A 12285-nucleotide genomic window follows, 5' to 3' on the forward strand; every position below is an offset into this window, starting at 1 on the left:
GAATATATACTGAGGTTTATCACATTGCAGCTACACTTTTATTTATATATATACAAAATAATATTCATCATGTAACTTTAACTATACATCAAAGACATCTACAAAATATCAAAAACAAATTTATTATTTATCTAGAGTTATTTGCAGCTAGACATTTAAACGCAATTATTGTGTGTATAAAGCTAGTTGCGGTGATAATTGAGGTCTTTATTATCTAAACTACATATTAATAGAACTCTCTTTGTCAATCAAAAGAGGGTGAAAAATACTATTTAGTCTTCTATCACAATAAAAATGTTAAGGGCAGTAATGTAATTTCACAAACCTAAAGTTTATTTTTGTTTGTTTAAGCATCACTTACAGGTGATTTTAACATCTTTAATTTAAAAAAATAAAAAATAAAAAAACCTATTTCTCCTCACTCCCACATTCTCTCTCATCATCTCTGTTTTAATATTAAAAACAAAAAAAAAAAAAAAATTCACGCACTTTGTGCGCGCGCGCGTAAACTAGTAAGCATTAAACAAGTGCCAAATACAACTTTGGATTAAATTTTAGCCCCATAGAGGAGTGTTGCAGAAGTAGAGATCGTAAGCTAAAATCCTCACCAGTGAGCAAATAAAACCAAAAGCTAACAGTGGAAGAGTCTTGTCTAATGTCTATTGCCGCAAGACAGTAGGTGTTTATGTTGTCGGAGAAAGGAAGCACTGCGGGCAATGTGGGTATAAGTGCAAGCTTGGAGAGCGTATCTACCGTGGAAAATGCACCAACGTGGTTAACAACGTAAACAATTGCGGCAAGTGTTTGTTCAAGGGCAAAAAGATGGTTTCATTTGTTGTGTGTTGTTTTGTTAGTTGGCAAACCTCAAGAGTCGTTCAGATCCCACGAGCAGTAACGTTAGATTGTTCCCCGTTTCAAAAACTTACTCAACTACAAATTCCACTTGTTCGTCGGCTTAATTTCTCCTGTCTGAACCCATGTAAATTTGAACATCATTAATGCAGGCTAAAGACGTATCAAGAGTTAAACATGATCATAAATACATGAGATGCTTATGCTGATACTCAAAGTCTCAACTGATTAAGGCATATTTGGCGAGGGCAATAATGTCAAATGATACCTTCTGTTAAATTACAAGATAGTGATTAGAATAAAACGTAAGAAAATGAATTACAAAGCGTTAAATTGTTAATCACAATTTTCAATTTTCGCCCCGCCCCGGCAAATGGATTTAACTCAAAACCACCAAATGGATAGACCAGTTGATATGATCTTGTACAGTTTCAACCCTCCATCCACTATCTGGTTACAAGTTTAACGTACGTAGGAGCTACTTTTCAAGTGACACAAAAATTTGGAGACAAGTTACTACGATCGAAATCATTCATAGGCTCACTCTTGCTCCCTCCATTTCCCGGTTTGCTCCTCCTATGTGCCTCTCCTCCCCTTTCACCGTCTCTTCTGTTCGGGTCTCTCTTCATGGGGGCGGTTCCAAAGGTTCCCTTGGGAGCCTCATAAAGAGTCACTCCACCTTCTCCACTTTGAAGTTCATGGTTTCCTGTTGTCTGAAGAGACTCGAGCAATTCAACCACCTGGCTCATAAGGGGCCTCCCTTTCGGGTTTTGGCTAAGGCATTGATATGCCAGATGGGCCACCTTCATTGCTGTTTTGAGTGAGTACTGCCCTTCCAGTCTAGGGTCTACGATCCTCAGAAGTTTCTTATTATGGTTTAAGAGTGGGCGAGCCCACTCAACCAGGTTATGTTCTTGCCCAGGTCTGCTCTTGTCCATTGCTCTCCTTCCAAGGAGCAGCTCAAGTAGTACCACTCCAAATCCATAAACATCACTTCGAGCGGTTAAATGCCCTGTTTGGATCAAATTAATACTTAGTCATGACATACTATGATGTAAATATTACCAATAATAAGGAATTATGTCATATTTCTTGTTAAAAGGTATACTGCTATGAAAACCAAGTTGAGATAGGCTTGAAACATATATTGTTTCATCTACGAAAGCATTCATAGAATAGCACTGACTCGTCAATTTGATGTATATGGAGAGAGAACACAAGAGTGAGGAAGAGAGAAACGGGATTCTTCTTATCGATATTCAAATATGACTTCCTTTTAAGTTTTTCCTTCAAACCATGATGAAAACCACTGCATATGATGTGATTTTAGTCAACCATGTGTAACAATGAAGGACTACAAAGATGCCCTGAGAAACCACTGCAATAATTGTCTGTTTCCATCAAGAAAAGAATAATGTTTTATCATATAAATCGGTGGCATGAAACCACTCACCAGTCATAACATACTCCGGAGCAGCATATCCATACGTGCCCATCACTCGTGTTGAAACATGGGTTTGGTCTCCCATTGGCCCTTCCTTTGCAAGGCCAAAGTCTGACAACTTTGCATTAAAATCCTGCATATTATCATTTAATTTCAGTAAAAACAACCAGCATAATTTAATCACAAGAAATCACCCATTTTCCTAGCCATGCATAATTGTATTCAATCATAAAATACCACTCTTTGCTTGCCAGAAATTGATAAAGAATCACGACAATTAGTGTCCATGTGGAGTTTATCTTCGGGTTGGGGTTTCATTGGAGAAGTATTTTCTTTTAAATTTTTCCAAATGCACCTCAAGTAAGATGCTCAACAGTTATGAACACAACGTAAAAGATAACAATGAGAAGACAACTAACCCCATCCAACAAGATATTTGATGTCTTGAAGTCGCGGTAAATGATTGGTCTCTCTGCACCATGAAGAAAAGCAAGCCCCTTTGCGGCATCTAAAGCAATCTTCATTCTTCTTGACCATGTAAGCGTACAGCCCACTCCTACGACCCAAAACAAAAGAAATGATTACGGCATTAAGCAAATGAGGCACAATGATCTATCAATGGTATTCAAAATTGAACACAATATCCAGTAAGTTCTTCATGTGTCAACAGTATCAAATAGAACACCCAATTGAATATTTATAATACAGTAATTTCGAGATATCTTAGCAGCTGGTGGATCAATGTGCAATTTGGAGAAGATCAATATTTTCAATACACTTCCTGCAGCATACTTGGTATAAGCAATGCTCCATAACATTCCAGATGTTGAACAACTGGAAATGTTTCCGGTCACAAAACACTTGTTCACATCTAATAAATGTCATTTCATGCCTAACATAAAAAAAAGTGTCAATCTCCATTCACAGGTTTTAAGTTTCCAAATATTTTGAAGTGAAACAAATATGTAAAATGAAGAATATAAGAAGAAAATAAGTATTAGCATAAGAGAAAATTGGAGCCTTGGTCCCTGAACTAAAAATCCATGACTATTGGTCCCTAAACTTGTTATAATGTGAAGCAATGGTCCTTTTGGCTAACTCCGTAAGAAGGGGTTTTGAAAGGACAAAAATGTAGATGTTCTAGCAAAGTTAGCTAAAAGGATCATTGCTCCACATTATTACAAAGGGAGCAAGACTCACAAACTTTTAGTTTAGGGACAAAAGCTCCAGTTGGACTAAAGTTCAAGGACCATTGCTCCAATTACCTCCTTAGCATAAAGATAAGAAGAAAATGATATGAGTCAAACTCAACAATTGACTTTTAACATTATTAAGAGCATGAAAGACATTTGATTCTAGAAGCCCACCTAAAGGAGTGTGGGAAAGCCAATGAAAGATAGAATAAAGACTACCCAAAAAGGAAAGACTCTTATACAAGAAATACTAAAGGGTGGTACATGATATGTTGAAGCATAGGGATTAGGGATGACAACTGAGAAATAGATGGCATAAGACATCATTTCCTCAACATCCCACGAAATTTTGATGGCATAAGACACTTACTGCGAAATAGATGTTTTTCCAGGCTGCCACTTGCCATGTATTCATAGACCAGTAGCCGGTGGTCATCCTCACAGCAGTACCCAATCAGCTTCACAAGATTAGGGTTACTCAGCTGTCCCAGATAGTTAACTTCTGCCTGCAAGACCAACAATCTATGAAAAAAGGACCAAATTTTTCATTTTTTTTATGCATATCAAAAATGTTAATAGAAATCAGATGATAAAAGTCTCTCAGTGGTTTCCAACTTTCCTGTCCACTGAACTAGGAATTGTTGAGAGAATGATACCTGTTTAAGCGAGAAATATCATCTACTGTATTCATTTCTAAAGCCAAGTCACAGGCCATGACTTTTCATATTTTTCTCTCCTTGAGAAGATCCTTGCAATACAAATTTAAAACCAACTTCTCTCACTTATTTCTATCTTTGACTTTTCCCCAAATAGCCAATTCACTATTAAGAAAAACACGCAACACGCCATACATGTTTCATTTTTTTGCTCCAAAAATAACTTTTGGGAATAACCAATTCTAAAACATGCTAGACTAAATTCATTCTGATAGTAAAGGCGTGCACTATCCTACCATGACCACGAAATGAGAAGTGGAAAGGAAATGGGGACTGCTTGGGCGAATGTTAATGTGCACTGCAACTTGTATGAATGATATGGAAACCACGTATAAAACCTTTGACTTGCACCACTTCAAAAATTGACTACAGTAAAGACTCATTTCTCAGAAATTAAATAAGATAAAAGGTTAAGGTAAGTCAAATACCAGCCATTCCCTATCACCTTGGTACCCTTCTCGATTAAGCTCCTTGATGGCAACTTGCGTGGTCTTGTATCCAGCCCTCACGGTGTCATCAATAACTCCTTTGTATACAACTCCAAACCCACCCTCACCAAGAATTAGATCTGGCCTGAAACGTTTTGTGGCCAAACTCATCTCATCGTAAGTAAAGATGCTGACATTGATATATCCGGGGCTTTGGCGAAGGTCTTTGACATTCTTGGAAGCCAATGGAGTAGTGTTTGATGATGTTCTACTCGGAGTTTGAGATACAACAGAGTCATCTCCTACTTGATTTGAATTTTTTCGCAAGAAGAGAAAAGTGATTCTATCAGTTACCCAATATTTCCGAAAAATCCACATCACTAATTTTGTTGAACATTATACTAACATAGAAAGAATGGTACTTCTGGTTTCTTCTCAGCAAATTCATCTCTAACAATTGTTTTGTAATCCACCAATAGAAACAACAACAACAACAACAACAACAGAGCCTTATCCCACTAAGTGCGGTCGGCCGTATGAATCTTAGAACAACAACAACAACACATCACCAATAGAAACGATCGAAAATTTTGAAACATGGAAAGTGAAGAACAAATCGTTTTGGCCGCAGAAAATGCAGAGAATGAACCTTAAATACACTTCACGGATATCAGAACCGTATTCAAGAAGTACACTTACTTTCATGTGACAGAATACTTACGACTTTTAAAGCACACACGAAAAAGGAATCCACAATCAACTCTAACATGAAAATCCTATGATGTTTTATTAAAAAAGTATCTACCTTTATACATACATTCTCCCCATTCACAAACTTCACCAAATGCTTCAAGTCCATTCACCTCGTTAGAAAATGCGACCAATGACGAAAACTAAAAACCAAAAACTTCGTTTCTTAACAAAAAAAAAAACAAATTTAAAAAAAATGCAAGAAAGCCCAAAATTTTCCCTGCCATTGTGTCATTCATTTCCAGGAGACCCAAATGATCCCCGAAAAAATTAATATGGTAATTAAAATTTAAAAGTTCAAAAACTTGCATCTAAAGGCAGCAAGCAACATTATATGCAAAATTTAATGAGGATCCATTTTCCATGTTTTTCTTACAGAATTAAATGTGAAATTAAATTGTATGCTGCAATAAATAATACCTTGAGGACTGGCGTGTGTATAACTGGAATGCTGGTCCTTTTCAGAACTGAAACAAATCCCCATGAATCTGAAAACCAAGCCTGTGTCCGCACCCGAATCCGGTTTTACATGTCAACCCGTTCCCTTCCTCCAACTATTACCATTGACAACTGAAAAGCTTCAATGACCCACATACATATCTAATGTGGGTTCATCTATCAATTGTCAATGTGGGGTTGGAATTCGGGTCGGGATTGGATCTGGGTCGGAGCAAAAGTATGAACTTTCCGATGTGGGTTCGCCGGGAAACGAAGATAAATTTTGTGCCCTTCTTTTTTTGTAGTGTTTTGGTTTGTTCTTGGGCCACCAGAAAGCCGCTCAAAGGTTGAAGAAAGGAGAAGATAAATATAGGCAGGAGAGAGAAAGCGGTGAAAAAGGGGAGAGAGAGAGAGGGGGGGGGTAAGTTATTTTTTGAAGAGAGAGAAAGATTTGGTCCTTACTTGTCAAGCTTGGAGGGCATTGGGGCGAAGAAAGCGCCAAACCAGACGTGCTCCGAATTGGTTCAATCTCCAAAAACAATGGCTTTTCTGGTCGGTCTGTCTCCTTTCCTTTCTCAGAATTCTCTCCTTCTCTGGCTCTCTCTCTCTCTCTTTCTCTCCAAATCTTAAATCCGAGTTGGGTTTTTTGATCAATCGAAATTCAAAGATGGATTGTGTGTTTTTTTCTTTTGGGTTATTCACTTATTTGTTTGAGCCCAATTCATTGAACCACTGCAATGTTCTGTCACCTTTGTTTTGTGTTTTGCCTAGTCTTCTTAGACAACAGCTAACCAGTCTCGTTGAATTGACCCAAAAAAACTAAATTGAAAAGCACTAAACATCTATTTTTGGTGCGGAGAAAATGTACTAATCTTTGTTTTTATGATACGATAGATGCGTTATTTTGATCACTATATTAATCATCAGATAATGAAAATGTCATGACAATTCACCTTTTGATTTGGTATAAAATGTGAAGCGTAAATTGATTAATATTTTCATCTTAAACATTGATTAACAAATCCAACAATATAAGATTTTGAATCGTTAACCACCAAATGACTAAGAAAATGGAACTGCAAGAGGCACCCACACCCACTTAGGATGAGCCTACAAAAATCTGCAAGAAAGAATGTTTCTCTTAGTGAAGGCTTCGAGTCTGAAGCCTAAACCAGATTACCAAAAGTTTTCCCGGAAAGAATCCGACAAGGTACTATGTCACTTTCTTGTTCTTTTGGCGTCAAGTATTTGTTTCGCATATTCCTCTTGCCTGTTTGCTTTAGTCCACTTAGGTATGACGTGTCCTTGTTTTTATGGGTTGTAAAATCAATCATATGATTAATGATTAAAGGACATTTGAAGAAAATCCTCAACCACTAACATAAATAAAAGAAAGTGTAATATTCGCACATTTATGCTACTAATCTTTTTTCTTAAATAAATAGTTAGTACTTTTGTTACGATAGTTCATCATTTCGAAGGTCAGAAAGACTCGTATAAATATTTTAGTTTTTTTTTTTTGCCACCATGCGATTCACTAACGCCAAGTCGAACCCCAAGTTGTTCTATGTGGAATACGAGCTTGAAATTCTCTAATTGCTCAAACAATCTACCTACTATTTATTACACTAGTCACTTATAAAAGAAGAAACTATATTTTCTACCAAGTTTTAACAAAATTTACTAATTAATGCATAATGCATAAGCAGTCAGGTCGCGAGTGCGACAGATCCTTGCCATAAATATTGAATCATTGATTTTTGACCAGCAAAAAATAACGCGTTTAGCACGCAACAAAGGCACCCTATGAAGATTTTGACACCCCACCAATGAATTTATGGGCCAATGAATTTATGGAAGGGCCAAACCCGACCCATATACCCAAAACCCATTTACCAAATCATCACTGACGAGTGAAGACGGGTAGCGAGTTGAGAATTCTGATTTTTCAGCCTCCCTCGTCCTCCCACTCAGAAAGCTTCCATCTTGCAAAAATGGCCGACGAAGCCAACCGAGCCGTAAGTCCCCTCTTTCTCTCGATCTCTTTCGATTTTCAACTGTATCTTGCTCGCTTCTACTTACCAGAACAATCAAATTTTTACAGGCGTTCATGGAGATTCAAGGCCGCATGATTGAGCTTACTGCGAAATTGAAGCAGGTTTTTTTTTATCCATATTATTTTTTAATTAATAAATCATAAACAGATGGTGAAAATTGAACTTACTGGTTGAGAATTGAGGTGGGTTTCAGGTGCAGACGCAGATGCGGAACAAGGAAGGAGAAAAGAAACGTGCTTTTCTGACCCTGGAGGAGCTGCGGCCTTTATCTGATGATTCAAATACTTACAAATCTATAGGTACTTCATTTCAATTAACCCATTTTCTCAGTTCTCAGTCTTAATTTGGGGAAAAAAAGTTGATCCAGTTCTTTTGGGTTCTGATATTTAAATTTGATAGTGCTTTTAGGGTTTAAATTTGATGAATTTTGTTGGGTTTAATCTGTTTTGCAGGAAGAACGTGAGTTTCGTTGCCGGTTTTAAACATAAAATTAGATGGAGTAGTTCAGGTCTTGTTATTGATGGGTGCTGTCTGATATACTCTCTGATGATACATTCTGTTACTTTATGGTGGGCAGGTTTGTTTTAGAGCCGAAGTCGGTGTTAGTGAATGAACACGAACAAAAGCTCAAGGATAGTGAGAGTGCAATAGCCTCGCTCCAGGTATATCTTTGCTTTCATTTGAATAATGATGGCCCCTTTTCTTCCTTTATAGTGTGTTTGCGCCTTTTGTTTTGTTTCATTTGGTGAGAGAGAAAAGTTCAATTAACCTTTTAGAGAATGCCAGTGTTTAGGTATCAATAAATTAGACCCCGTTCAAACATTAACCCAGAGTACACAAGAATTATATTACAAAGTTCCAGATACAAATCACAATATTCAACTCGAAACCCTTGGTAACAATTGCTAGTATATAAGCTAAATCCAAAAGCTCAACCTAAAACAAACTTTTAGTTATCCATTGACCAATAATCAGAGCTGGACTGTTGTACAAATCAATATCCAATACAGAGATGCCATTTGGCATCCTGACACAATAGAATCAGTACTTGATAAAATTTGTTTTCATTATAAAATATGAAATTTGCCATCATATGTATATGAACTTGAAGGACTTGCGTCACCTCATTGGTAGTCCCCATTTACGAACTTATTTTACCTTGCAGAGTTTTCTACATTGTGCACGTCTTTCTTGAAAACTTCTTTATGCATTACCCTTACTCCACATACCATTTGTCCTCCTTATGTAAAGGCAGATAACAACATGCATTTTGTGCAAAGGTTCATCGTATTGTTAATTTTTCTTTCGCTCAAATGGCCATGTGTAAATGTGGTGCAGTTCTGATTGTGCTATTTCAGTTCTGTTAAGATTGAAAGATACAGCAGTTTATGATTTTATGCATGCCAAGTTGATAATATCCCATAATCCTGAATGTCTAATTTCTCGTAACTTTCGTTTTATGCTGTTACTTAGTTTCAGACTCAGTTCAGTCTGTCTAAAAAGTTGAAACATGAGTAAGTAAAATGCTTTAAAATATTTGGTATGAAGCTCTGACCATCTTTATAGGGCGCTTTATTATTACTCATGACAGCTAATAGAACACGGAGGCAATAACTAGGAAAGAATGAGAATGTCATTCTAATTAGTGTGTCATTTTACAAAAATTTGTCAATGGCTAAGACATGGGTCATCTCCTGGGAGGCTTTGTTGTTTTCAGAAGGTGAAGATTAAGCAATGAGCCTTTGTTATTTTTAGAAGGTGAAAAATTAAGCAAGTTTTCCTGAAGAAGATGTAGTGACTTGTTGGTTGACATTTAGCTAGCGAACAAAAACCATGCTGGAGTAATAGTATAAACGAGTGTACAAATTTTTCTTATCACATTCATGAATTACGGTATGGATGATCCCAAATTGTGCATTTCTTTGTTTGCCGAAATTTTTTTCTTTTGGAAGGCGCAAAAGAGCAAGAACATGGAAGCTATTGAGTGGGAGGCACAGAAAGAAAAAAACAAATGATTATTGAAAGTTATAGGGGAGAGGAAGCGGAGGGTTTGTGGGGATAAGTGTGTTACTGGGATTGTCATAGGCTTCAATTTCTTTTGTATTTCAGGATTTGTATCTTTCTATTTGTGCGGATTAGAAGTTTGCAAACTCTTTTCTTGTTATTATTCATCTTCTGGACTTTTTTTGGAATTAAATTGTTTCTTTCCTGCTCTGGACAGACTTCAAAGGAATATATCGAGAAACAGGTTGCAGAGGTGGAGAGCAACTTGAGGGAGCTATTGAACCAAGATCCCGGTCTTGCTCGCCAGATAATGTCCATGACTGTAATGTAACTTTTAAATTTGTGAAACTTTTCTGCAGTTATTCTGTTTTCCATTCGGAACAAAACAAGAAATTTGTAGTATTTATTTGTTTTCCTCTCAGCTTGCCTCCTTTTCATTATATAAACGTAGCGTTTTCATATATCGTCATGGATGATAGGCGACATTTGATAGATGAAGCAACTTGTGCAAGTTCTTTCTATTTACATGAGCAAGTTAACAAATTTTGAAAGTGTGTTGCCTGCCATGTTCGCTGATTATCTACCTGATAGCAGTCAGCCTCCTATGATCGAGCAGCGCATGTGAAATTGGAGCACATTTTTGCTCGTATATAAATGAAGGTCGACGGTCCCGTGGTGCAAAAAGTCGGAATTGAAAATTCTCTGCCAAAACTTGTTCATAGTCGAGATCAAATTTCCAAGGAAAAACAGAAAGACGAACATTTATCCTAGTTTCATGTTATGCGCCCTCCAAATTTAATCCTTGTCCCACGGATAACATTTATCGTAGTTTTTGTTGTCTTGGTTGCACCTGCACGGGCCTAAAGTTCTGATCATCCATGTACAATGCCTGCAATCATCCCTTTTGTGTACGAAAATGTCGAACCGGCGAAATTGGTCACTCCATCGAAAGCTGCAATAGAATCGTGTTGTCCTCCAATAGTTAGGCCTGAAACGAAACTCGAAGCTGCCTCCGGGGCGAAGAGAGTGCAAGCCTAAATCATCGTTCTTGGATCTACAACGAATGTTAAGATCTGTCCGCGGACCCAAACCATTGATTATTTTAACATCCGTTGGAACCCAGAAAGTTGCACCCTCACAGATTGTGGGGAATGCGAAAATCAACAAAATTGTCAATCTCTTCATATCTGTGTATTTTGGATGTGCGAGAGAAGCATTGAGTTTGAGGGATGCCTAAAAATTTATGCATAAAAGGAAATACGGGGCTGGATTATCTAAAAATGCTTTTAATGTACCATTAATCCATTAATAGCTAAAGTTGCATATGGCTATGGGAACAATTGTTCTTCCTGTACATGGTTGCCTTGCCGTTTAGACAAGTTATTTTAGGTAAGAAATGTACTAGCATGGGTTTTTTAAGAAGAAATTCTGAGAATGGACATTAACTCACTACGTTATGGGTTAAAATCATCTATACAAACTATAAAAAATCGACAAAATATAAATAGTCAAATTCAAAAGGACATTATAATTACTAAAAATCTTTGGAAGTACTACTAGAAGCAACCAAACCTCATAAGAACATCTCTTAAAGTCTATAAATTTTGTTACTTTAGTGAACAATGCCAAACTATCTTTCTCATTACAATGCCAAACTTGTAGGCCTATTTAACTGAAGAATTGTACAGAGAGAGGATAATGGACGGCAAACAGAGAGAAGAGAAATAGGTGAATTCTGTGGTCGTATTTTCTCACCTCATTGTGTCTTTATTTATAGTAATAGGGAAGGTAAATTCCTTACCCTATAGGTATTATAACTGAAAAAGGAAACTATCTAAAATACTATAGAATCTCAATAGGATTTACACAAATACATCCCAACTAAATTAGGATTGTAACACTCCCCCTTGAGTGTGCAAATATTGAAGCAAAACGTCGCATCAGGTCTTCTGTGGTGAAGTAAGTTCAGTTGATGGAGTCGTTGGTACAATGAGCAAATGCAAGTCTCAAATTAATGGAAGAATGCATTGGTAGTAATACTCACAAAACCTCGCTATGGTCAAACCTAATATGGGAGATAGCCCATAGTCTAAGGAGACAAGTAATTACAATAAGTCAAAACTACACTCTTCTGGAGGCAATTAGAAAGCTCGCAAGGATATGACCAGCCCAAGGTGGGTGTCTCGTTACAATCTAGTTAGGTAGCAAAAACCCAATGAGAAAATTACTCCTAATCATAGGAAAAAAAGAGTAAAAGAAAGGCGGTAGACTTGTAAGAAAGTTGACCACATAAGGGGAGTGAACCGAAAAGCTCACCTTTGAAGAGATTAAAATTTTACTTTTTCCCCAATTATCATCTTGGGACATGTTCCCTCTTCAACTCAGGGCTTTATAGGTAGGCAT

At 37.0% G+C, this 12285-nt stretch overlaps 2 protein-coding genes across 2 annotated transcripts; one reads left to right on the forward strand and one right to left on the reverse strand.

The window, feature by feature from the left end:
* Window positions 1–1058: 1058 nt before the first annotated feature.
* On the reverse strand, window positions 1059–6674 carry LOC137736983 (putative serine/threonine-protein kinase PBL17). The gene is made up of 6 exons (XM_068476316.2): window positions 5804–6674; window positions 4634–4935; window positions 3860–3995; window positions 2716–2852; window positions 2306–2429; window positions 1059–1864 (listed from the first exon to the last, which is right to left on the reverse strand). The coding sequence occupies exons 1-6, from the start codon at window positions 5865–5867 to the stop codon at window positions 1338–1340; spliced, it is 1290 nt and encodes a 429-aa protein (XP_068332417.2). The 5' UTR covers window positions 5868–6674; the 3' UTR covers window positions 1059–1337.
* Window positions 6675–7684: 1010 nt separating this feature from the next.
* LOC137737845 (prefoldin subunit 1) lies at window positions 7685–10303 on the forward strand. The gene is made up of 6 exons (XM_068477413.2): window positions 7685–7839; window positions 7926–7979; window positions 8072–8177; window positions 8331–8337; window positions 8456–8540; window positions 10100–10303. Exons 1-6 carry the CDS (start codon window positions 7816–7818, stop codon window positions 10211–10213), a joined length of 390 nt encoding a protein of 129 aa, XP_068333514.2. The 5' UTR covers window positions 7685–7815; the 3' UTR covers window positions 10214–10303.
* The last annotated feature ends 1982 nt before the right edge of the window (window positions 10304–12285 follow it).

Source organism: Pyrus communis, chromosome 13 (assembly GCF_041283825.1).
Source record: "Pyrus communis isolate YQ-2024b chromosome 13, ASM4128382v1, whole genome shotgun sequence".
Taxonomy (NCBI): Eukaryota; Viridiplantae; Streptophyta; class Magnoliopsida; order Rosales; family Rosaceae; genus Pyrus; species Pyrus communis.